General features: G+C 41.4%; 1 protein-coding gene across 2 annotated transcripts; it reads right to left on the bottom strand.

Moving 5' to 3' along the window:
* Window positions 1–91: 91 nt before the first annotated feature.
* On the bottom strand, window positions 92–27,052 carry LOC120906204 (ubiquitin-conjugating enzyme E2 H). Of its 2 annotated transcripts, XM_040317709.1 has the most exons (4): window positions 26,957–27,052; window positions 26,753–26,853; window positions 9,601–9,730; window positions 92–997 (listed from the first exon to the last, which is right to left on the bottom strand). In XM_040317709.1, exons 2-4 carry the CDS (start codon window positions 26,799–26,801, stop codon window positions 379–381), a joined length of 798 nt encoding a protein of 265 aa, XP_040173643.1. In that variant the 5' UTR covers window positions 26,802–26,853; window positions 26,957–27,052; the 3' UTR covers window positions 92–378. The 2 variants fall into 2 exon arrangements, with proteins under 2 accessions (XP_040173643.1, XP_040173644.1); XM_040317710.1 differs by lacking the exons at window positions 9,601–9,730; window positions 26,957–27,052 and having other exon boundaries at window positions 26,753–26,854.
* Between the last annotated feature and the right edge of the window lie 821 nt (window positions 27,053–27,873).

Genomic DNA, 27,873 nt, shown 5'->3' with positions numbered 1-27,873 from the left:
TTGAAACGGCTTTTAGTACTGTTCATGAGTGCGTCTTGATGACGGATTGGAGAATGTTTCTTTCATAGAAAACAGCTGAAATGCAGCGCGATAAAGCCGGTTAGAAATATACTCTTTTTACTATTTTTAATTAAGTTTTTCACACACGTAACTAAATTTAAGAACTAATGAACGCTACTATGAAAGAATAGTTTTGAAATTTTATTTCTAATCTTCACAGAAAAATTATTATGATCGAGAAAATAATAACCTTGCTAATATGTAATGTACCTCGCATAGCTAACAAGTGACAGATTCCAAAAACATGAATAATAGTTGATTTTTAAGGAAAATTACATTACTAACACTTCTACTAGCTCTGTGTAATGATAGCCGACGTTATAACTCCATATCCTGTGCCTCGTCTTCGCTGAAGTCAGACATGCTGCTTTCACTATCAGAACTTTCTGTTGGATCTTGTTCCCGCAAAGCTTCTTCAGTAGCGTATCTTCTGACATAATCAGCTACTTTCTTGCGATATTCTTCAGGTTTATGCAGGTACATTGCAGCTGCATCACCGTTCAGAGGGTCTACTGGATTAGGATACGTAAGTAGTTGGGGTAAGAACGACTCAAAAATATTGGACAAATCATATAATGCTGTCCAAGCTTGATTGATAACGTCCAGACAAACTGTTCCTGATACTTCGTCAATATTTGGGTGGTAGATTTTGTTGATAAATCCGATGCTTGGTGATTTAAACGGGTAATGTTCCGGTAAATGAACACGTACTTTCCATACGCCTCCTTCGTATGGCGTGCCTCGTGGACCAAAAAATTTTACACAAAATTCATTCAAACCACCAAGAATAGTGACTTCGTGTTTACTTTCTATCAATTTGATGACATCTGTGTCCATACGGCGTTTGCCTGCACTTGGAGAAGACATGTTGAGTGACGCAGGGTAATGTTTGCTTTCCAATAACGTTGTTCTATTTAGCACGAATGCTAATATATCCCTGGAAAAAATAGAAAAAAAAATATACATATATATATATATATATATATATATATATATATATATATATATATATATATATATATATATATATATATATATATATATATATATATATATATATATATATATATATATATATATATATATATTAGTAAAATAATGGTAAAATTATTTAAGATAATCTAAAAACACATGTCATGTTTAGCGAATGCAACGAATGCCCATAAATCCCTGAAAAAAATACATAAAGAAAACACGAAGATACAATACTATATTATTGTTGCTGCTCAAGCTTAAGTTGTCGGGAACGCGGAAATTTAACTACATAGATTATTTAAGCCATGGTCTACGTGTGCACTAGGCATGTGTAAAATGAACGAGAATCGCACCGTTCGAACAGTTCGGTAAAGTGCACGAACGAACGAGGTTCTTAACAAAAAGAACGACCAGGACTTTTGGAAGAAACTGACTACACCGAACGCGTTCGAATGTTCCGTTCAGTGTTCGACGGCACACATAAATGTGGTAATGAAACGTGCAAAATCATATTGCATTCTCGCTCTTTCTCGCACCGTGCGAACGGGTCGTCAGAGATCAAAATGTACCCTTTTGGTGTTGAAATCGTACCCATACAACTCAATTCATCGAACGCCGTCGAATTTGTCCAGCAGTGTTCGATACGTGTGCTGTTGGTGTGGAAATCGTATCTATACGACTGAATTCATCGAACGCGTTCGAACTGGCTCATTTGTGTCCGATCTGTGTTCTGTTGGTGTGTAAATCGTACCTACACAACTGAATTCATCGAACGCGTTCGATCTGATCCGTTAGTGCTCGATCTGTGTTCTGTTGGTATGTAAATCGTACCTACACAACTGAATTCTTCGAACGCGTTCGAACTGGTGTTCGATCTGTGTTCTGTTGGTGTATAAATCGTACCTACACAACTGAATACATCGAACGCGTTCGAACTGGCTCATTTGTGTTCGATCTGTGTTCTGTTGGTATGGAAATTATACCTATACAATTCAATAGATCGAGCCCGTTCAAATGGATTAGTCATTGTTCGCGAATGAACTGAACTGAATTGATTGCGCTCATCATGTTGATCCATATTTAAGTAGTTTTTTTAATAAAATCCTTGAGTGTGTATAAGGCATGGGGTACAATATATGCAGGAGACATTTTTGCTCGTATTAGTTTTTTACATACTAGTTTTTGGTCGGTTTTGAATGAGTACTTCTTTGGCTACAGTATGCGTCTATGGTGGGTAAATGAAAAAGATAACGAGCGTTTTTTGTGAATAACAACCCCATGAAACAAAGAACGAAAGAATCTTCGTTCGCGTTCGGTTCTTTTTGGTGAGCGAACTAGTTCGTTCGCGTTCGGTGAAAAGAATCGTTTTGCCCATGACTAGTGTGCACAGGCGGTCCCCGAGATACACGGTACCTCTTATACGCGGATTCGGAGATAAGCGGTTTTCCAAATTTGACATTTTTTGCGCAAATTGTACTGATTTAACATATCCATTGTAAATTGCCGAATAATTTCCGTTTTGATCGAATATTAAAAACTATTTCAAAAGGTTTAAAACTGTTATATTCAGTCAGTATCATATCAAAATGGTCCGGTCTGGTGGTACAGTCGTCAACTCGTACGATGTAACAACATGCCCGTCATGGGTTCAAGTCCCAAATAGACCGCGTCTCCATACGTAGGACTGACTATCCTGCTATGGTAACAATAAGTCACTGAAAGCCAAGCCCACAAGTGGGTACAGGCAGGCCTTGACCGACAGCGGTTGTTGTGCCAAAGAAGAAGAAGATCATATCAAAATATAAATAAAGTGACTAAAACCGCCCCCTTCTTGCAAAATTACACGAAAATTATTGATAGTTTAACTAGAAATCACGAGATTCTTACGCGGAAATTCGAGATACGCAGTATCTTGCGGCCGTTTTCGGTCCCCATGAATCGTGTATCTCGGTGACCGCCTGTAATTAATTTTAACATAAGTTTATTATTACTCTCATCACTCTTATTTACCCCATTTTCATTAAATGATGGGAAAAATTATTTTAAAGAAGTGCTAAATCCGTTTGTTTACACTCACTCCGACCGCCGGTAGCTTCGTCCAACTGTCGAACACACAGATGCTAGAACAAAAATGTCACGAAACCTTCATCGATTCGAATGGCGAAAACGATACCATTTTTTCTCCCGCTCGACTCGAGTGCTTCCGACAGAATCGAATGTCATTCGAGTAAAATAATAGGCCTGTTTGTCTTTCTGCGTTATACGTATCGATAACGCATGTTGTGTTAGTGTTCCGATCGTGTGCGATACCAATGCTGTTGTGGACAACCGTGCCGACCCCTGGACTTGTCGTGGCAGTTGCGCTGGCACCGGTCAACGTCCAGGAGGACGACAGGGTGTCACGCACACTGTCGCACCCTAAGCAGCGCAAGGCTTAGTGTGTGCCGAGCGCCGCACGATTAGAGTATGTTAGCGAACCGATCGAGCAGGAGCTCTCGGCAGGGACGCTCGGTGCGACTGCTGCGCGGCCACTGCACTTGTGTTACGATAGTCTTGTGGTCGTTGTTTAAAGTGTTTACTGTGTGTGTCAATTATGTTTTATTTATTATTGTACGTCTCAATAGTGTGGCGCTAAAGTATTAAGTGAAAACCTTAAGACACAACAAATGCGTACGAAAACGGCGCTGTGTCCCGATCGGTCGTTCCCCGCCATGCAATTGACAGCGATTTGCGAGGGCGCGCGAGGACTCGCACGCCATACAAGTTCACAGCCCCAGAGCCCTCGCATTAAAGAGCATGCGACTCTAGGAAGTTTTTTTCGCCCCTCGTTTTAGCAGTTATAATTATAGCACCCCGAGAGCAGGTATAAAGTGCGATTTTTAGCAAACAGAACACCTGAATTTCGACATATTATTTTGCAAAAATCCACAAAAATTGATAAAGTGATCTTTTCGACGAACAACACCGCAAATAAAAATATATTAATAAAAAACAAACATTAGCTGGCATCGCGAAAGAAATGGTTTAAAATTAACAGTCGTTAAAAATTGCTAGAATTTGGCATCGCAAACGAATTGAGTTCATCTGTTAATTTTAACGACTGGTCCTATGCCGCCGTTAAACAAACGACTGTCAAGAGCGTATGCGATGCAAATTAACAGTCGTTTAATTATACTGCTCGATTTTTTTCCCAGTGTTTGCCTATATGCGATATCGAGCAGTCGTTAACTGTTTTGACGGTCGTTTATTTTAACAGGAACAACAAATGAACTCGGTTAAACCAAAATGAACTTTAAACTATTGTTAAAAAGGGTTCATTTATACGCGATGCGGGCTATTGTTTTCAAATACCATAAGATTTCGAGCAGATGATATGTACCTTTCGCAACCCTCGCAATGTTTAACGGGTCGTTTAAGTTTGTACCCAGCTGCCAAAAGCCGAATATTTTACAATGACCTTTCGCTTTTTCTATCTGTCTCTCGCTTTAATTTGAGTGATTCTCCCTTCGTGAGTATCCACAGCCCCCTCGTGTGGTTATTGTTGTTGGAAGTTGAAACCGAACCCCCTCGTGTGCTGCCAAAATCAGACCAAGAACGAAATCGAGTGGCACAATCGAAAGATTGAAAAAATGTTGAAAGAATGTGCTGTGACAATAACACACACGCACGCACTTGGCGACACACGAAATCTGGTACGATACCGGACTTAAGTAGAGCAAGTACACACATGCACACATTTGGCCACACCAGCGCTCTGTTCTAGTGCAGGTAGTTTTCTGTTGTCCACGGTGATACTAATTTGAGGTAAGTAAAATTAATTCAAATGATCAGCCAACATTCCCCCTCATAATTAATATCATTTTTCTTCCATTTGATGTGTGATTCACGCGAACGGAGACAACAAGACCTTTGACTACGACACTACGACACTACGACACAAGTGTTGGTGTATTTGGCCCGTACAGTGTAGGCGCAACAGCGATGAGAAGCAGAAAACGCTGTGCTGATTTTGGGATTTTATCACTGTGCTAGCGTAATAAGTTTTTTTTTAATTATGTGCGTTAATTTAGAATTAAGTGCAGTGATTATTGTGTACGTATTGTATGTTAGTAAAATATTCAATAAATCAAATCATGTTGGTATAATGGCTCGCACTGTATCATTTCAGAAATAAAATCTGCGAAAAGGGGGAGGGAGCTATTTAAACGAATGTTCGTGCCGACTTCCGTTCGGGCTCGCTTCGGCTTCGGGTTACTTCGGGTGCTGAATTATTTCGCCAACTCAGCTTGCAAATCAGCTTCTAACACAGCGGATCTCTTAGTGCTGGTGACCGTTGGGAAGTGTTTTTTTACTCGTCAAGTGTGTATTCAGGTAAGCGAAACCCTTGTCCTTACAAACCGTTGTTTTTGGAGCTCTCCCATGATAGAGATAGACAGGTGGCACATGACCGTCCACGGCCTGCCCAAAACACACGAAGCTCAACCGCAGTCATACAAAAATTGAGAAATGCCTGGACGTGCTGTGGGCACGTCTCCCACGTCCAGATAACGTTTTTAACAGAGATTCTTGTTGATCAATGCGGTTGAGAATTTTGCTGCGCTTATGGACAGGTGGAGTGAGTGAGATAGTGTCTTCGGTTTAATTACAGGCGGTCCCCGAGATACACGGTTAATGGGGACCGAAAACGGCCGCAAAATACCGCGTATCTCAAAATTCCGCGTATGTCGAATCTCGTAATTTTCATCCAAAATATCACTAATCTTCGTGTAATTTTGCAAGTAGGGGTTGGTTTTAGCCAAAAAATTAATTATTTGATATGTTTCTACTAGATTGGACAGTTTTAAACCTTTTGAAATGGTATTTTACATTCGATCAATACGGAAATTATTTGGTATTTCACAATGGATGTGTCAAAACAGTACAATTTGTTCAAATAACTGTCTGAACATTCGCGAACGTTTCGGATATGATTTTGCGTGGGCTGAATATTTACCGCTGTGTGTTGAATTTCCAAAGTGCAAGAGAAAGTGTATTCATTATGTTGCCCTATTTATAATTTTTCTATGATTGCCACTCACGCGAGTGGCAACTCACCCGCTACTCATCATTTCCTACCGTGCTCATTCTCACTTGACGAAACTCACTTTCGTCAAGTTATCATTTGACATCCGAGCGAAGCGTCAACACTGTCAAATTTGGAAAACCGCGTATCTCCGAATCCGCGTATAAGAGGTACACCGCTGGATATAAAAATAGGAAAAAAATTGTGTGTTTTTTTGTTGTTGGCTTAATGCATGCGCTAGATGTGTCATCGGCAAGAGTGCGAAACGTACTGAAGTTGAAATCACCGATTTTTGCCTTTCATACTCCCATTTTTGGTGCGCTACTAACCTGAGTTACGAGTGCCGATGACGTGTCGCGGCAGTATAAAAGGAGAGCCAAATAGCTTTGCATTTCATTCTTCAGTCAGTGGTCAAGGTGTAAGGTTGCTGTTAAAAAATTCCACAAAATCATCATGGGTCGCGGTAAGCACTGCACATCAGAGGAGCGGAAACACATTCAGGGGCTGTTTCGTGAGAACGTTCCAATAAAGACAATCTGCAAGGCGTTCGGCCGTTCGCGGACGTTTGTGGACAACGCCATTCGTAGCGAGGCTACGGGTAAATCGACAGGTCGTCCGCGAAAAACAACGGTTAACGTTGACGCGCAGATTGTTGAAAAGATCAGGGCGGACCCTTTCAAAACTTGCGCTCGTATCAAGCAGGAGCTTGGTTTGCAAGTTTCGGCGAAAACGGTGTCTCGCCGTTTACACAACGCTGGGTTCCGTGCCCGGAAACCACGAAAGGTTCGTAAGCTAATGCCGCACCACGTAGAAGCGCGCATTCGGTTTGCCGAAGAGCATTTAGCTGCATCCATCTTTTGGTGGAGCAAAATAATTTTTTCGGATGAGTCCAGAATCAATCTGGATGGTTCGGACGGCATAAAATACGTCTGGCGCCTTCCCAATGAGGCGTATTATCCGAAAAACACGATAAAAACCCTTAGTCACGGAGGCGGCCACGTAATGGTGTGGGGTTGCTTCTCCTGGCACGGCCCGGGTCCTTTGGTCCGTATCATCGGGACGCTGAACTCGGAAGGGTACAGAAAAATACTTCGTAAGATGTTGCCATACGCTCGACAAAAGCATTCGGCGACGAAGAGCATTACATCTTTCAGCATGATAACGACTCAAAGCACACATCGCGAACAGTTAGATGTTATTTGGCAAACCAGGATGTGGTAGTTCTACCGTGGCTTGCGTTGAGTCCTGACCTCAATCCGATTGAAAATCTGTGGTCAATTCTTACGGACAAGCTCTAGAACCAGCATGCATCCTTAGCTGATGTGCTATGGAAACGCTACGAGGAATTGTGGAAACGCATACCTCCAGAAACATGCCAGAAGCTCATCCGCGATATGGCTACTCGCTGCCAAGCAGTGAAAGACAATAATGGTCAACACATTGACCGTTAGAATGTGTTTTCGCTCTGTGGAACACCGCAACACCTCCTCCCAACCACCACTTAATCAGCTCTTTTCAGGGCTACCAAAAATTAATGAAAAGAACTATCTCTCTCGGTCAGAAAAAAAGTTCCTATTCTTATGTCCACAGGTGTAACGTGTATCTCGGGGACCGCCTGTACTCCATTTCTTTCGTTCTTATTGCACAATAAAGGTAACTTTCCTCGGTTTTACTCGAAGACAACCGTGGACGTGGGCAGGACGTGGGCGTTAATATGTCACCTGCCATAGAGCCGAAATTTTGATTCCGACCAAGGTGGATTTAAAAATATCAGGTGGTGGACTCTAGTGCATTTTGACAATTCGTCACTTGACGTAAGGTCCCCAGGATTCAAACTTTGTTTACATTTATTAAATTTGTTCATATAATTTATCTACCCAATTTTTTCGATTAAATATTATTTACAAATATATTTTGGACTTTTCGAGTTCTTATTTAACATGAAAACATAGATCAAAGTAAGTTATTTTATGTTATTCCGTGAATTTATTCTATACTTCATTGTGTTTTCGACATTTGTGATGATAAAAACTAAGAAATCATTATTTTTTCAATTTTCACAATAATTCCTCATTATCTACGAGCCGCATGGACAATTAACGTGAGATAAGAACTCTTAGTCACATGATTTTAAATTTCGTGCATAAACAAATCATCAAATCTTTTGTTAATATATCTCATTTTTTCGATAAAATCAATAGACATACAAAAATCAACATAATAACAAAGAAATCTGTTCTATTTGTTAAGCTTTGTATGCGGAAACCTATGGTTAACGGTTTTAAAATGACGTAAAGTCTCTCAACTATGGCGACCCCCCAAAGGCCCTTATCCACCACCTGATATTTTTAATCCACCTTGATTCCGACATGGAAGAGCAGAAAAAAAAAGAAATCCTGTGCGCCCGCAGAAGGATCCCCAAGCAGCAAAAAAGATAATGAGTGATTAGATCCTATCGATCTCAAAAGGTAACCCAGGCAACATAAGAGACGATAATGGCAAAACGATTCTTTTAACCGTCAAGTGTACAACCGCATACCCGGGTAAGGTCCGTGTCTGTGCTCCATCGCATGCGATTTTATCGCACGTGCTGTCAAACGCTTTTTTCGTATAATATTGTGATTATTTGGATGATTTTAATACTATAACGATTATGAAAAATTAAGTTGAGATTGTTCCTACAAAACACCACACATTTAGTTTGACAGATAAAATCGGATGCGGCGTCCGACGAAATCAATTTTTTTTTTATTCCGTCGTACGACAAAAATCGCACGTCCGACGTTATCTGTCAAATTCCATATAAAATTTTGACAGGCCTTCCGATAACATCGCATCCGATGGAGCACAGACACGGGCCTAAGTTTCGCATCTTTATTCCAAAATAACTTTGGATTAAAAAAATCGTATCGACATCATATTTTAAAAATGCCTCAGAAAAAGTGTTTTCTACCCAAGAGCAAAACAAAAAATATCAAAAATGTTTAAATATTTTTTTAAATTATTTAAGTTTATATACCCTTTAAATGTACAACCGCATGCCCGGGTAGGCGGCCATACATGTTGTATGGAGCAATGATGTTTTTCGTGGTTAAAAGCGTATATCTTTTAAATTACTTATTAGATTTGAATGAAAATTGTCTTGTAGGATCACAATTATGTATTATAACACATCGTTGTAAAATTAGAATTTTAAAACTCCTATCAATATTTTTTTCAATCAAAAATGTGCTGTAACTCCAACTACCCAACCGGCCTTGCCGCATGTTTTGAGAGGAAGCTTATGTCTTTTTCTTTTCTTTCAAATGTTGTATTACAGTGTATCAATATATTAAAATGAACACTGAAATCACCTCTTTTAAAATGATACCAACCATACCATTTTTGATATTTTTATTTATTGCACACGAGTAGAAAACATCTTTTCTGCGGCATTTTTAAAATTTTAAGTCAATATGATTTTTTAATCCAAAGTTATTTTGGAATAAAGATGCGAAACTTACCCGGGTAGGCGGTCGTACACATGACGGTTAACAGTCTTGTGTACGACCAAAAACTCCACGTAACCATATAACCGCCTTCCCGGGTAGGCCATACATTTTGTATGGAAGAATGATGTTACAAGCAATAAAACTGCAATACAACGTTTCAGAGAAAAGAAAAAGACATAAAAATCCACTCAAAACATGCGGCCTGGCCGGTTATGGTGTTACAACATATTTTTGATTGAAACAAATCTTGATAGAGTTTTTACAATTCTAATTTTGCTACGATATGTTATCCAACATTATTGTGATTCAAAAGATATACGCTTTTAACAACGAAAAACATGATTCTTCCATACTAAATGTATGGCCCACCCGGGTAGGCGGTTGTACGGTTACGTATAGTTTTTTGGTCGTAGACAATACGGTTAAACTATTAATATCATCAAATAATCGCAATAAGAATCGAAAAAGCGTTTGACAGCACGTGCGATAAAATCGCATGCGACGAATGCGACCTTACGCGAATGTTTATGTTTGACAGTTCATATGTCAAATCAGTACAATTTTCTCCAATTGTCAAATGAAAAATAAATTGTCCCAAAATTTTAAATAACTAACAAGACACAAATAACCTAATTTTCTACAAGAATTGAATTAAATTACCAATTAAGTGTTTGGCTGCAAAACGTGATATTCGACTTTCCCCAAAAGCCGAGTTACACGAATGTCTCCTGGATACATTATTTGCGTAACTCGGGGAAGACTGTATACAGCGCGGCAAAATGGCATGAGGATCACGAGATTTTCACCAACGAAAACATTGAACATATCCGTGGTAGCTTGATGCTCATTGCTGATAGTCAGTAAAAGTGCGCCATGACATGCTGAACACGACTGTGAATTCTTGAGTCCAACACGATACTCTGACTAACAAGCTTAGCTTAATGCCGGCGCAACCATAATCTTGATTTTTTCTGGCTATGAACAGTGCTGTCAAATCTCTGTTTCAGTCATCAACACTCATGACTGCAACGAAGCTCAAATCAGATCACGTACACAACTGAGACGATCAGTGACTATACTCAAACAGTTGGAGAATCAATCACACGCTTGGTGACATTTAGTTTAGCACCCAACTTTTGGTCACTCACTTGGTCACGCCATTGTTGTCGGCGATAATCACGACATTCTTGAAATACACTTGGCGCGTGGGCTCTAGCAACAAAATGAGCATGCTTTCTCCCTCTATCTGTTTTGATTATCTGTCGGGTCAAACAGAGCAAGAAAACATGCTCATTTTGTTTCTTGGAACCACTCGCACGCACCGCATATCTCCCGTGACCATCGCGATGATCACCGACTGAAAATGTCGCGACCAAGTGATTGACCAAGAGTTGGTTGCACACAGTGTCACCAAGCATGTGATGGTCGCACCAACTGTTTGAGGCTCGCCTCTGATCATTACAGTCAAAGTGGGTATAGGGACTAGGTGGGCTTATAGGTTTGGCGGGAAGGCCATATTGGACGAACGAATGATAGGAGGGGATTCGATTGTGATACGTAGTTTTTCACCTACACTACGACACATCAACCAAAACAGCCATTGGAATTCACACGCATACATCAACAAATGATCGAATCCCCTCCTGTTATTTCGTTTTCATTTTTCTACAGCACGGCTATCAAATTGTTCGGGAAAGCCCACCTGTATAATGAACTCACTTTGATTACAGTAGAGCTCGTGACGCTGAGATGATTTCCCGCTGCGCAAATTCGAGCAGTTTCCTGCGCAGGAAATGTACCAAAGCCTGCGCTGGCCTGCCTTGCCTTACTTGTGCTTCTGCCCGTGCCTTCCGCCGCTAGCTGATTGGCTGTTGCGGTGTTTGCGTTGATACTCATATGTGCATTGCGGTTGTGTATTGTTGTTATTGGTGGGTGTTAGCATTTATTAATTTGTGTGTGGCCTTGAGACGCTGTGGGAGAAGCTGGATTGGGATTCAAAGTGTTATCGGTGTATTGATGGTTTATTTTATTTCGTGCCGCTGCTGATGAGACCATTCGATGCCTCTGCCAGTTGAGGGTGAAGAAGCCTATTTAAAACAAGCGTAGGAGAACGTCTAACACTTATCTAATTTTTTTTTTATTTGAACATGTTTGATGCTTCAACGACCTTCTAAGCATCATGTAGCACGATGTATAGTGGCAATAAAATATAATTTTTTAAATGTGCCGAAATCTGTCTCGAGTTTTCGGGTCACGACACACACACACACACAGCGCGGGGAAAGTGACCGTTCACTCTATCATGTCGCGATCCCCCACCCCGCCAGGCGCTTTGGATGAGGATGCGCTACAAGATAGCTGAACAAGCCGTTCTACCGATAAGGTAGCCGTGCTCGCTCGTGTGGGGAGGGGGGGGGGGTTCTGGTGGGGGATGCGTGCTTGCGTTCGCGCTTTCGTGGGTGCGTGCTTGCGTTCGCGATTTCGTGGATGCGTGCTTGCGTTCGCGCTTTCGCGGGTGCGTGCCCGCGTGCACGCGTACGTGCATGTGTGCGTGCGTGTGTGCGTGCGTGCTTGCGAGCATGTGTGTGTGTGTGTGTGTGTGTGTGTGTGTGTGTGAGAGAGTTTGCGCGCGCGTGTTTGTGTGTGTGCGTGCGTTTGGAAACTCCAAAACTATTTGATTCTAATGGGTACATTTTCATCCGCTGCGGCTACAAAGTCCATGCATTTTCGATTTCGCTACCTGAGAGACAACACAACCATTGGAATGTCACCACCATCTTTGCAATCGGTTCTGCTGTTGGGGGTGTTAAAAAGGCACACGATCGAAACAAACGTGCATGTAGCAAATTTCTTTCCCATTCTGCTAGCGGGCGCAAGTGGAAACAAAAGTTGAATTGAATCCATATAAAGGGGGATTCTGGATTTGTTTATTACGGTGCGCGTATGGTGCTGCACCTGCCCGTCCAGAATCTGATGGCTTGTTGGTTTGTAGTCGTTATCATGACGCCGATTGCCGGCAATACCTTGGAATGAGTTCGGATCGGTAGGTTCATGTTTTGGTCGATTGCATTCCGTTGATTTGTCGCGCCACAGCGGTAGACCCGGCAGCACCAAAGTGAAAACAAAAACCTTCCCCGAGTGTGGACTGCTATGCTAAGTTCTTCTTATTATTATAATTATTATTATTGGCGTAATGGTCTACGCGATCATGCCGGCCTTTTCAGGACTTGAGTACCACGTAGCCGGAGTCACCTCTTGCTACGGCGGACGGTTCATACGCGGTTAGAACCCACGACGGGCATGCAGATGTGAGGAATGATGGCGGTGTCGCAGGCCCGCTCCTATTCAGCGTGCAACTTGCATACTGCCTCACTATCTCCTGCTCGATGCATACGCTGCATGCAGGGGGAAGGATGCACCTCCACGATAAAAAAACACCGTCATGAACCAGCGGCGGACCTAACGGTAGGCGGACTAGGCGGTCGCTGATGATCTCTAGGCTGTAGTATGCCGTATGTGTACAAGTGGACAGAGTATTAACGACAAGGGCCCCCGGAAAGATGGTCGTTAGGGCTCCGTGGCTGGAGAACCATTTGCACCTCTCATCCCCCAATGGCGACAACAATTTTAGGGCCTGTGACCAATGATCGTAGGGGTCCCATGGCCACCCCCACTCCCCCCCATCCGCCGGCAATTTAAGTATACCGTTCAATCTTCCAACAGCTGTCTACCAGTACCCCCTGCTCCTGGTCATCAGTTACCATTGACAGGGGCCTCAATTCGTCTTACCGCCTTTCATGAACACCTTCCTTTCTTTGACCGATGGATCATAACATGCCGGAAGAAAACACATTTGGTGAAAGTGTTGCACACACACGCACGCTCACACCCACGCGCAGATGGCTCAGGATATCTATGTAATATACAGCATACGAAAGCAAAAGCTTAGGGTAACAAAGTTATGCTAAATGCTTAACACGTTCAGCACGATGACATGTCCCAGGGACTACCAGTGAACTTTCCAGGACGCCGGTATCATAATCAGCTTGCGTTCTAGATGCCGGCAGAACGGAATGTTGATGAAAATCAGCGCCGGGCTGAACATGTTAATGCGCATTAAGGTTCTTCGCGTTGCACAGCAAACCCTCTATCGTGCGCTAGCGATTCCGTAGTCATTTTTACATTGCAGCAATTGAACTTATTGCGCTTTTTTGGTTTGATTTGTGAAAATGCAACTTCATCGCCGCAATGTTTGTTAACGGCTTTTTTTAGCGCCACAGCAACTCATGAGCATTGACCACACGCGAGAAAGAGATAGCGCTATGGTGGGAAAAAGCACGGACGACGGCTGACAGCGATTGGCCGTCTGACGCACCAACACATCCAAACCTTCGACAGCGCGCTCAGGCGAGTGGTATGAGGCGGAGCCAGGGACGGGTAGCTCGACGAGCTGCTCGACAAATTTGCCGTTGGAGAGAAAAGGAAGGCATGATAAAATTCTCAGAACTCCATGATTTCTTCTGTCGCTTTGCGTAGCGGGTTTGTTCCAGCCGGAATTTGTCATGACTATGTCAGTGACATTTTGCAAAACTTATCACAGCAAAAAAAAAAGTCGTGAAATAGTGACTGACCAAGCGATGGTCGCAAACACGTCATGAGTATGTATTAGTCACACCAACCGTTCTGAGTATCACCTCTGTTTGTCACAATTGAGTACGTGACGCTGATATGGATTTTGTTTCAGTCAATTTTTTTATGACATTGGGGCCCTTTCCGTTTGAAGCTTGTAGGCTGAAATTTCAGCCTGTCAGCTGTTTGCATTGTATAGCATTTTTCGAGCAGCTATCTAAGTGAGTATAATATACAGGTGGGCTTACCCCAAGGTGTATGAATTTAGAAGGCTGATTTTTATCGCTTCTGCTTCTGAATGAAGATTTTAAAAGTGTTATGAGTATTCGTCAAGCCTCCAGAAAGCTCGTTGGAGCAAAAGTTTTCACTCGTTCTGTCAAAAAGTGATATTCAAATTTGGTTATAAAAAAATGCTATGAGATCACCTGGACTACATACACTTTGATTCCAGATTCGATCACCTGATTTCTTTAATGCACCTTGGGATAACTGTAAACAAAACCGTGTTTTCGAGCAGGTACTCCAATCTAATTGTAGCTCTGTGGCTAGAATAATCTAGACTGAAAATTGCAGGCTAGTTTTGTGTGAGGTTTTGTATGGAGTGTTTACATGATTTCAGCCTCCAACTGTCATACTCCATACAAAAAGCTGAATAGAATTGTTAAGGGCCCCATTGATGAGTATAACAAAATAATCGGCCTAAGGAGGAGTGATATGAGTTTATAGTATGCTGATATTTTGTAAAATACATAACATTAATGTTTTTTTTTTCAGGAATAACGGTCCACTATAACATTTATCATAGTATCCTACGAATCACTATGGTTATAAGTTTTTATCTGAAATCAATTCATTCTGTTCCTAATTATACAATATGATGGTTGTTTGCACTACTGCCAATATTTATCAAGTACAGAGTGGTTTACTCCTAATTCTAAGGAAAATTGTTGCAAACTTCGTGATATTTTCACTGCATTTAGCACACATTTTATCCATATTGCATCTTGTTTTTGTATGCCCGAAGCGCATACATGTCACACACCTCATCGGATTAGGTATGACAAGATCCACTCTTTCCATAAAGTAGCCGTAGCCAAGTAGTATGTCAGTTTTTCTGGGCTGCACTGTAGTTAAAAAGTGATGATGGTTGTGCGGGTGTTGACGAACTCTCCATTTTGCTCCTTCCGTTTCATGATCAGTCACTTTTTGAGGTCGAAGACCTTCCAGTAGTTCTTACTCTGATAGGACTTTACATGCATGGCATCTTATGATGCCCTTTGAACTGTTAAGTGTGTTGTACTCATAAATGTTCACTGGCATTACGTTAGTTCCTTGATTAATTAAGTTCCTTGATTCCTGGCATTACGTTAGTTTCCTTGGTTAGCCTTTGTAAAGGCTTGCCTCCTTTCGCCATTTGTGTTGCCTTCGCAAACAAGAAAGGATTGTTGAGTGCTAGGCTTTATTTAGAATTTTTGTTTGTAATAACCATTCCTCGGTCATTCTGTCCCCAACCACGAAGCGAATCAGACGTGATCGATACGCGCTCCAAGTGGATGGATTTTTTGCCGGACAACAAGCCACTGACCTCGACCATACGCACTGCAAGGGAATACGTGCGAGAACGTTCGGAAAGCGATCTGTGCTTAGTGTATAGTGCGTACAGTGTGTAGTGCGTAGAGTTGTGTGCAGCGCGTGTATACGCGCTGCGTGTGTACTGTTGTGTAGGTTTGTGAGTGTAGAGCGCATTCGTCGGACAGGTGCGTAGCGCTCGTTCGTCGTGTACTCTCGCTCTCGTGTGTCTATTTGTGGTAAGTGATCCTCTCTTGTTTACCTATCCTTTCTCGTCACACAGTTGGGTTTCTTTCTCTCGCTCCGACTCTCTCATGGAGGCGGAGCCGATGGATGAATCGGAGGAGGGCTTTACTACAGTGAAGCGAAAAAGTTCTGATCCAGGACAGAATGCGAAAAAAAGGCTAGTAACGAGCCTTTACCTTCAACGTCCCGTGATCAATTGATGGGTCAATCGTTGAAGAGGAATCCCAGATTCCGAGCGTATCCCGCATCTTATAACGGGATACATGATGTATTTTTCATGCCGAAAAATAAACAGCTCGATGTAAGAGCAATTACGGCATCTGTTTATAAAAAATATCCTGGTGTCTTAGACATTATTCGCCCGCGTCCAAACAAGCTGCGGGTCACCGCAAAAGACCGGATGCAAGCCAATGCTATTGCGGCCGATCCGTCCTATACGGTCCTTGAAGTTAAAAAACTTTACGCTTCAAGTGCGGTCGATGGAAAGAAGGTGTTCCGTGAGACTTCCTCACTCCGGATCACCTTCGAGGGTACAGTCCTGCCAAACACGCTGTACATTGAAGGACTCAGAGTGCCCATCCGTCGACCATTTGTGCAAAAAATAGCATGCTGCACAAAATGTAGCCAGATTGGACATTCAGAGCCTTACTGCACAAACTCTGTGATAGTGTGCGACACACTATCCGTTAGGATTCGGATACGATCATTTTCGAGTACACTCTTCGTTAGGATTCGGATACGATCATTTCCGAGTAAGACATGAGTTACCGTGAGTGGCATATATAAGCCAATTGCCGAAATAATAAAGGCCCTTCTTTTTCTCTCGAACTACGATAACCAACGCGTTGCGTATTACTCTCCTGGTACCCACATTTAACAACTCCGTGAAGTGTGGCAAATGCAAGGGATCGCATTCAACATCCGAATGCAAGGCCGAAACCCAGAAATGCATTCACTGCAAGCAGGAATGGCACGAAATGTCGTTGTGTGCTGTGTACCGAAAAAAACAATCAGAACACAAGCGGGCCGTCTTGCAGAATACAAGAGGATCGTACGCCGATGTTTTGAAGTCGACCTCAAGTGTGAATCCGTTCGATAACCTTTCCCTATTGGAGGGTAATGAACCGTTGCCCAATCTGGCACCATTAAATGGAGTTAAAAGATTGCATACAACACGGGTACCGAACAAAAAGACAATAAAAAAATTATTAAAGCTTCACCCAAAAAGGCACCTCGACGTCACGACAACGCGACCCCACGCCAACCCCAGGGCTCCAAACCCCCCCGTGACGCTCGCACCCATCCACGTTCCCGTAACCCTTCCAATCCCAGCAATCTGGCGTTCCCTAGCGAACCCAGATCTTTCTCCAGGCCATCCCTCCCAAGCCTGACAGAGATTTTACACTCTCTCCTTGACTCCCTCCACCTCCCGGAACCCCTTACCGGATTGATTCCCCTGGCATTTCCTTTCCTAAGAGGAATGGTCAGGCAATGGTTATCAAAATGGCCATGTCTAAGTATGATGGTCCGCTTGGATGATTAATGCCTCCAATGACTACTATACTACAATGGAATTGCAGAAGTTTTTTGGGAAAAATAGATTCTTTTAAGGTATTACTAGGGCAATATAATTGTAATGCATTTGCCCTAAGTGAAACTTGGCTCTCACCCGATAAAAATATTACCTTCCCGGGATATAATATTATTCGTCAAGATCGACATGACCCAACTAGCGATAGGCGTGGTGGGGGAGTGTTAATTGGTATTCGTAGCAGTCACAGCTTCAGCAGAATACCCCTCCCCACACCCGAGGTAATCCAATACGTCGCGATCCAGGCAAAGCTAGGGGATCTTGACGTTTCTATTGCCTCAATTTATATCCCACCGGGAGCCAATCTGGATCCAAAGAAGATCAACAAGGATCTTGAGACAGTAGTAACGGTACTACCAAAACCATTTTTCATCCTGGGCGACTTTAACGCCCATGGATCAGATTGGGGTTGCACGCATGACGATAATCGTGCACCAATCATTAGGGATATTTGCGACACACACAGTTTGACAATTCTAAACTCTGGTGAAGCAACTAGGGTGCCCTCACCTATGGCACGACCCAGCGCAATAGACCTTTATCTTTGTTCGTCGTCTTTAGGGCTGGATTCTATGTGGAAGGTAATCCAAGACCCGCTTGGTAGCGACCATCTGCCAATAAAGATCTCGATTATCAAGAGGAGTCGCACAGTCGATCAAGTCCCCGCTAATTGTGACTTAACGAGGAACATCGACTGGACGAAATACGGCGACCAAATGACCGCTTTGCTAATCCGCGTAGAACCCAGTTTCTCCGTAAATGAGGAGTATGCAAATCTCGTTATGGCGATAAACGAGTGCGCCCTCGGTGCCCAAACGAGGCTGCCCCCCCAGGCAAGGATTTTTAAAAGACCACCCACTCCTTGGTGGGACGCGGATTGTAAAGCGGCATTCTCAGCGAAGCGGAAGGCTTTTGCCAGGTATAGAGACACCGGTTCCATGGGTCTATACGTTCATTATAGAGGCCTGGAGCGTAGGTGCAAAAACTTGCTTAAAGCAAAAAAAAGGTCATACTGGCCGAGGTATGTCAAAAACCTCAAGCCTTCCACTTCGCTAACGGAGCTTCAGAGCATGGCGAAAAGGATGCGCAACAGCAAAGCAACAAAAGAGAGCGAAAGGGTTTCTGGGGCATGGCTAGAGCCATTTGCACAAAAAGTCTGCCCTGATTTCGCTCAAGCACCACCATATCAACAGAGTGCTCATGGGAGTGATCCGCAAATGGATTCACCGTTCTCAATGGTTGAGCTATCGCTTGCTCTGTACTCCAGCAACAATTCGTCTCCAGGACTGGATCAGATTCGGAACAAATTGCTCCATAATCTGCCAGATCTGGCGAGGAAACGGCTGTTGAGATTATTCAACATTATGTTGGAGCTTAACACCGTCCCGTTGGAGTGGAGAGAAGTGAAAGTAGTCACCCTTTTGAAACCTGATAAACCGGCATCAGAATATAACTCATATCGACCGATAGCAATGTTATCTTGTCTGCGAAAATTATTTGAGAAAATGATTCTTTTTAGACTGGACAATTGGCTTGAATCCAAAGGCCTCTTGTCAAGTACCCAATTTGGCTTTCGCAAAGGCAAGGGTACCAACGATTGCTTGGCGCTGCTTGTGTCCGAAATCGAGATGGCTCATTCTCGTAAAGAAATGATGGCATCTGCATTTCTTGACATCAAGGGGGCTTTTGACTCAGTATCAGTCAATGTTCTGTGTCAAAAATTAGAATCTGCGGGCTTAACCCCAAGACTGAATAACGTCTTATTCAACCTCCTTTCGGAAGAGGCAATGAATTTCGACAATGGCTTCATGAATATTCGGAGAGTCAGCTTTTATGGACTACCACAAGGGTCCTGTTTGAGCCCCTTGTTGTACAATTTTTATGTCAACGATATAGATACTTGCCTTGCACCTGGCTGTAGCCTTAGGCAATTGGCGGACGACGGTGTTGTATCAGTCGCCAGCAACAACATCGCCGACCTTCAAAGTCCTTTGCAAACCACACTCAACAATTTAGAAGTGTGGGCCACAAACCTAGGTATCGAGTTTTCTCCAGAGAAAACGGAAATGCTGATATTCTCTTTCTTTTACAACACTGAGAGTAATAGACGCTTGAATTTGGTTGACCCAAAGGTCGATATCTTTTATATGGTAAAAAGATATCCATTGCCAGATCTTTTCGATACCTAGGGGTTTGGTTTGATAGCAAAAATGTATGGAGGACACATATTGACTATCTGGTACAGAAATGTACAAGAAGAATCAATTTTCTCAGAACGATTACCGGACTCTGGTGGGGTGCACACCCCAAAGACGTCCTTAACCTATATAAGACTACGATACTGTCCGTCTTGGAGTATGGTTGCATATGCTTCCACTGGGCAGCCAAGTCGCATTTAATCCGACTTGAGAGGATTCAGTATCGCTGTCTTAGAATCGCGCTAGGTAGCATGAAGTCGACTCATAACATGTCACTCGAAGTGATGTCCGGAGTGATGCCGCTAAAGCTACGTTTTGAGCTACTATCGCTTCGCCTTTTCGTCCGCTCTACAGTATCAAATCCTTTGATAATCGAGAACTTTGAAACACTGCAAGAGATAGGTTCTAAATGCAAAATCATGAAGGTCTATCATGATTTTGTTTCCTTACAGGTGCACCCTAGTACTTCTCAAAGTATAACTAGTGCCAGCTTACCAGAGTCCTGCAGTTCCATTTTAATTGTAGATACCTCATTGAAGGAGGAAATTAAAGGTATCCCCGATAACCTTCGCCGGATGACAATTCCCAGCAAATTTGTGGAGAAACATGGCCATGCTAACAGTAACCATTTTTATACTGACGGATCCTCATCAGAGCAGGGCATTGGATTTGGTGTATACAACACGTGCTCCGAAGCATTCTTTAAATTACGCCAACCATGCTCAGTATATGTAGCGGAGCTCGCCGCAATCTTTTATGCCTTATTATTGATAAGTGCATGCCCAGCGGATCAATATGTAATTTTTTCAGACAGCTTAAGCGCTATTCAAGCATTAAAATCCGTAAAGGCTGTTAAGAGCCCAGAACATTTTGTGAAAGAAATTGTAAAGGTTTTAAGCTCACTGTTTGAAAAGTCGTTTCGCATATCGTTAGTATGGTTACCTGCTCATTGTGGTATACCAGGAAATGAACAGGCAGACCATTTGGCCAAAAGGGGAGCTGCAGAAGGGTCTTTCTTTGATAGGCCTATCCTTCCTCATGAGTTCTTGCAGGCCCCACAGGCGTTTTGCATGGCACGTTGGCAAAATCTGTGGGACTCGGATGAACTCGGAAGGTTTCTGTATACAATCACTCCTCGTGTAAGCTTGAAGCCTTGGTTCCATAACACCCCTGGCGATCGTGCGTTCATTCGAATGATGTCTAGACTTAGGTCTAATCATTTCGCATTGGGCGCACATCTCCAGCGTATAGGACTGGTCGACTCCAAGGTATGTGGCTGCGGGCTTGGATTCCACGACATGGATCATATTTTGTGGTCCTGCGTGGAATACGAGTCTGCTCGACCTGCTTTGCTGGACGCGGTCGAAAGACTAGGAAAATGTACTGATATTCCGATTCGGGATATATTAGCGGCATCGGACTGGGAATACCTGAAGGCCATATTCGATTTCTGTAGAGAGAACGGCTTAACTGTGTGACTTTCCTTAAGCAAAATGTCTGTGAACCAACCAACATTGTTGGCAACAGCAATCTTGCATCCTATGTTATTTCCTCTTGTTTGTCTATGTGTTACATGTTGTACATCGCTTGTATGTTTGTGATGGATTAATGTATGCATGAATGTAAGAATGAATGAGTGCAATGCGTATGGCTGAGTAATCGGCATTGACGGCAGACAGAAGATCCTTGCTCGAACGATGTTCTTGCAAGGATTTACTAGATAATTGGAACGATACAGACCCCCGCCATGTCACTCGGACCACTGAAGGAAAGGACTACAACGATACAGACCCTCGCAATGTCATTTGAGCCACTAAATGGAAATATACTCGGACCGCTTCTGATGGATGGATCCGACGAAATGCTTGGAATCCACACGATACAGACCCCCGCAATGCCATTTGGAACACTGAACTGGAATAGACAACCTCGAAACCCGAATGATGTAGACCTTCGCCACGCTTATAGGACCGCAAAATCATGGACTGGATTAATTAAAACCAAACCGTCCGAGTACACCCGGGATAAGGTGCCCTTCCATGGCTCAGAGAAGGAAATGTCTCCCTGCCAATATGGATTGTAGCGCCATGAATTACATTTGTATTTTCTACTCTTAAGCAATACGGCCTTTTTGGACCGTTACTCCTGAATAAAAAAAAAAAAAAAAAAAAAAAAACCATTCCTCGGTTCCTGAAGATTCATTGAAGCTTAAGTTAAAATGTTCACATCTTACTTTCCTTTTTTTTCATGAATTTTTATTTGACGGTTCCCCGAAAATGCTGTAGACACATGTATGAAGCATTTTTTTTGGGTAAAGCTTTATTGCTCCGATTGGTATAATAATCGTTTTTTGAACGAAACTAATACTGGGGCCCTTCACGATTCTAGTTTGTTTTTTGTATGGAGTTTGACAGTTGGAGGCTGAAATCATGTAAACAATCCATACAAAACCACACAAAAAACTAGCCTGCAATTTTCAGTCTAGATTATTCTAGCCTCAAAGCTAGAATTAGATTCGAGTACCTGCTCGAAAACACGATGTTGTTTACATTTACCCCAAGGTGCATCAAACAGATCACGTGGTGGAATCCAGAATCAAAGTGTATGTAGTCCAGGTGGTCTCATAGTATGTTTTTAAACCCAAATTTGAACATCACTTTTTGACAGGATGGGTGAAAACTTTTGTTCAAACATGCTTTCTTGAGGCTTGACGAATACTCATAACACTTTTAAAATCTTCGTTCAGAAACAGAAGCGATAAAAATTTGCCTTCTAAATTCATAAACCTTGGGATAAGCCCACCTGTATATTATACCGACTTAGATAGCTGCTCGAAAACTGCTATACAAGCCATTTCATTCCAAATTTCCATTCCAAGTCATTGACATATTAAACCAAGATCTCAGTTGTGCCAATCTCGGTTATTTTCAACCGAGACTCGGCAACTTTTTTGAAGAGTGTATGTTTTCAAACCGAATACTATAAAGAAAATGTTATTTAAAATATGCTCTTAAGGTCAACATGCCTTGTTATAGTGAACACTTTTTGCTTTTTATCAATGCAGCATCTTTTTGAAAACAAATCTATACATTAAGGCCGCTTAACAATCGAAGTGAACGTGAACGTTAAAGCGCCTGGTGAAACGTTGACATTTTATTTTTATATTAAAATCTGGCGAATTCAGTCGCTCTGTCGGCGATATGTTAAAGCTTTAATCAAAACAAACAATACAGGTATTAAAACAAGACCGTTAGGACCCTATCACCCATATGTAGGACTCTGGAGGATCATTTAAACTTGTTTCCAATTAAGTAATGATTTCATAATTCAAAAACTGATTGATGAACTTATGCAATATAATAATAGATAAATATTATAAAATTATTATTTTATAATGTTTTTCATTAATAAAATGTTAAATATTAATACAAAATATAAAGTACAGCAATTATCCGCAGTACGCGATACTCGATATACAGTCATTATCCGATATACGCTATCGTACGGGACCGAGCACAATAGCGTATCTCGAGTTTTCGCGTACAGCGGATTCCTATGGAAAAATAGTTTACACTACTGGTTCGAGGGTTGAAAAATATCGCCACAGAATTATACATTATTGTTGTTTGTTGTAAAACAGTTATCTTTTGCACAAATTTAATGCAAAATGCTTTAAGAACATTAAGGAAATCCAAAAGAGCATACAATATTTCAAAGAATTAAAATAATTACATAAAACACATGAAGCTGTCAAATTTAGAGGAATCGCGTACTGCAAATTCGCGTATATCGAAGATCGCGTGCTGCGGATAATTGCTGTCCAACTGTTCCAACCCGTGAGTACAGTGAGTTCAGGTCGACCCTCATAATCAGTATCAGCGCGAGAATGCATAACGGCGGTGGCAACGCTCATCGGATGCGATTTTATCGGACGAGATTTGTATGGGATTTGACAGATAACGTCGGACGTGCGATTTCGTCGTCCGACGTTATCTGTCAAATCCCATACAAAAATGTGACGGGGCGTCCGATAAAATCGCATGCGAAAAAGCGTTGCCACCGCCCTAAGTGACTACAATCTGTTGGTGCAGCCTGTTCGGGTCAGGTCTGGTCAATGCATCCAACCCGTAGAACTCGTAGCACCAAGGAATCGTCGCTTAAGCTTTTGTACCTACTGAGGATTCCGACCGAACTCGATGCAACCACGGTTCGGATTTGATTTCGACTAACTAGAGCACCCGCTGCACCGACGATTTGAATTCGATTATGGTTTCTTACACAATTTAGAATCGTGGCATCTACTGAACCTACACAGAAAACTTTTTTTACTGAACTTCAGTTAAATTTTACTGAATTTTTTTTAACTGAAGTTTCAGTAATCCTTTAAGTAAAAAGAATGTTTACTGAATCATTCAGTAATGTCCGGTGCTCACCAATATGACAGCTCGTTTACTGAAATCCCAGTAAAGCCATTTTAATATTACTGATTTTTCAGTAGTTGGTAGCGATTAAAAAATGACGAAATACTTCTTTTAAATTGAGTTTTTATTGATGCGCAGATATTGCCAATCCCTCAGTTCATATTAATACATGTTTCGTGTTGTTTTATACAGTTTTATACTGTATGCCGCCGCAAGTGTAGATGGTTCAGTAAGCGCTCACAGACACCACGCAATTTCAGCAAGCACAGTGGATTGTAGCAAACATTTTACACACGAACACGGCTGCCAATTGTTTTAAATTAATCTCATAAGCCGAAATATCACCTGAAATTTCACCAGGGTGCCTGTAAGCGCCTACAAAATCAACTTTTTGTACATCACGAGCAAGTAGGTACCGCATTGTTTTGTTTTGATGTTCTAACTGACAGGTCGATTTGACAGAATGAATTGCTGTATTTTCAGTAATTTGTTTTACTGATATCCAGTGAAACGACGGTAATTTGACACTTACTTGACTGATTTTCAGTAAAATGTGTATTACTGAAATGCATTTAGTAAATTGTTTTGCTGAAAGTCAGTAAAAACATGACATTCATACTGAAAATCAGTAAAATATTCTATTACTGAACCGTTTCAGTAAAAAACTTTACTGAAGCAGGATGAGAAAATTTGCAGTGTACTTGTACCTTTCACGGTACTGACACAGCAAGTGCACGTCGACGCGCACATCACTAAGAGAGCGGTACTTGTTCCGACGCAATGCGTTGCGATTTTGCCAAAATGTATGGGATTTGACAGACGCATGCGTTAACGACGCACGACGCAGCGTCAAAGTAGAAAATTTTCTATTTCGACGCACGACGTGATGCGTCTGTCAAAATGGTTTAACCATATCGGGTGAAAATCAATATTTTTCCACGTTAAATTGTTTCGAGCGCAGTTTTGTGTGTAATTGGACAACTAAATAATTTTATTAACAAAACAAAATAAATGTCGAGAAAGGAATTTCGTAATTGCTGCAAAACAGGTGTGTGTGGGTCAGTATGCAATATGCAATAAAAAAGCGAAAACATGCTTTGCACTGTTTTGAGCAGAACTGGAAATGATTTTACAGTTGTGATTTAACATTATAATCACATCAGAACCTATAAATAAGAAGCATTATTGCTGTTTGTTGATGTTTTTCTTAGTAAAATGTGTTGACATATCCATGCAGAACGCAGTGAACAGATACCAGCGTGCGTCACGCAATGCGTTGCGATACGCTGCGTCGAAACAAGTACCAAGCCCTAATTAACATACGTGTCACATACTGGCAAATATGACTCTTCGAAATTATCTTTTTTACAGGAGTGTTTTTCTAACTTTCAAATCGATTAAAATTAATGAAAATAATTTGTTTTAAAACAAAAATGACAAAAAAAAACAACAAAACCAAAACAAAACAAATCACCTAATCCACCGCATATTCGCAAAAAATAATCGCATTGCTTACAATTTTGCTCTTGTTTACATTCGTTTGCACTTCCCTGGGGGCCATGATTATCACATATAATATTCATCAAAAATATAAACAAAAACCGATAGGCCCCTAGGGAAACACAAACAAAAACAAACAAAAACGGTAAACTTAGACCGCTTCAACAATATGACAAGTATTTAGCTCAACTCAGAATTTCACGTTTCAACACCGGCACCCACAGTCTGACAGCGGCTCCACAGTATGCTTGCAAAATTCCACAACTCGGTTGCAACACTCCATTATATGATTGCAAACCTCCACATTATCCTTGCAAGATTCCACTACCGGTTTGAAACATTCTCTTAACCGATTGAACTTTTCCATTATATGACTCAAAACCCTTAATATCCAATAACACATCCTTGGGGGCCATGGCTATCATATATGATAGCCATCAAAAATGTAAACAATAAATAGCCCCCAGGGGAACTTAACGGACAGTTGTTTATTGAACTGGAAACCCTATATCTACTTGCGGTTGCACCAGCCTATCTTTGTATATTTTCGAATGTAATGTCACAGCTGTTATCGAAAAGTTAATTCCCATCCTCATACACGGATCAGATTTAAGACATGATCTAAAAGAGGTTTCATACGCTAAATTACGGAATGCATCAAGTGGGATGAATTTTGTTGCTAACATTGGACAGTGACTTGGTAAGCCCTCTAATACGACTGAACAAAACAACTCGCTGTCTATGTAATCATCAAACCCTGTAAAGCCAGCTTCTTCGACTACCATAAACTGCACAGGTACACACTTTGTCATTTTGACTATTAGAAAATATTAGCGTTTTAAAGCAAATAATGCTTTGTCCAACATTCCATTGATAATATCCATTAATTGCTTACATTACTTTCATAATTTCACAGATGAACACTACTTCAATCATAAAAAGTAAATAAAGGACAATCCGTATTTGTTTTCTAAACTATCCTGCGTTGCATTTGTTGTTATGTTGCTTACCTGAATATGTCTGAATTGTAAGCTGAATGCAAACGACGTCGCCAGGCATTAATCCCAACACAACATGTAAGGCGTCAGTGGCTGTAATTTCCTGCCACAAGCTAAATAGAAAAACAAAATAGCCAAACAATTGATTTCAAAATAAACTTGCAACATTAGCGAATCGTATTAGAAGTGATAAAACTTCCCAGAACAAAACATTACCATTAGCCAAACAATGAAAATGACTTATCTACACAAAACTACCATCAAATTAATTGTAATCACATATATTGTTCATCCGTGCCCGGTTGATAAAACTCCACGGTTCATAAAAATTCCTTGACAACAAATAGACAGGGGTTATATAGTCAGAGTATATGGAAAAAAGGTGACCCTATAGGAAAATTACAACGCGACCAAGGTACATTGAAGAGACCAGGTGGGAAAAAAACCAGCATCTCACCCAGTGTGGCCAGATTATTTTGGAAGATTTCGGTAGGAGCAGCAACATTTTAATTGTAGTTTTTGGTAGGAATTTCAATTTATAGGGTAAATGTACCTATAGTGGTGGTAGTACCGATAGTGGTGGTATTGCAGTAAAATGCGGTCCATACGACAAATTAAAAGCAATGAAGTTATTTTCGTTATTGTGAAATGTTCATTAGCCTTTGCCAAAGAATTTAAAAGATAAATGGGACCATTTTGTTACTTAGTGCCCAAAAAATCCATTATTTTGTGAAATGTGTCAACATTTTTCCAAAATCCGTAGGATTTCATAACGAAACTCATATTTCTGTTAACGTTCTTAATGATCACATACCCACGCAATTACTAGTTTTTGAACATGAATGTTATAAAATGTTATTGTTTTACTAAAATTATTTGCGTTTTGACCATATTTATGCATTTTTAAGTGTTTTTTAACCATAGTGCCGTTATAGGTACAGGCGGTCCCCGAGATACACGGTTAATGAGGACCGAAAACGGCCACTAAATAAAGCCCCAAGTAGCCTTAAGAAACTTTATTTGATTATTAACAGTGTTTTAAAGCCTTTAAAAATCAAATACAGTTTCTTAAAAGAATGTGACATTTGTCAGCGTTACAGCATAACGACGTATTCCGTTACCCTGTTTTTTTT

Source organism: Anopheles arabiensis, chromosome X (assembly GCF_016920715.1).
Source record: "Anopheles arabiensis isolate DONGOLA chromosome X, AaraD3, whole genome shotgun sequence".
In the NCBI taxonomy this organism is placed as follows: Eukaryota; Metazoa; Arthropoda; class Insecta; order Diptera; family Culicidae; genus Anopheles; species Anopheles arabiensis.
The sequence above is the reverse complement of the archived record's forward strand: the minus strand, read 5'-3'. Positions and strand labels throughout refer to the sequence as shown.

Excerpts from the sequence above, each read along its gene's own strand:
- LOC120906204 (XM_040317709.1), bottom strand. The coding sequence starts at position 26,801 with ATGCCTGGCGACGTCGTTTGCATTCAGCTTACAATTCAGACATATTCA. Across the intron at positions 9,731-26,752 it reads TACAATTCAGACATATTCAG|TTTTATTGCTTGTAACATCA; the intron begins GTAAGCAACATA and ends GTTGTATTGCAG. Across the intron at positions 998-9,600 it reads GTGTACGACCGCCTACCCGG|GGATATATTAGCATTCGTGC; the intron begins GTAAGTTTCGCA and ends TATTTTTTCCAG.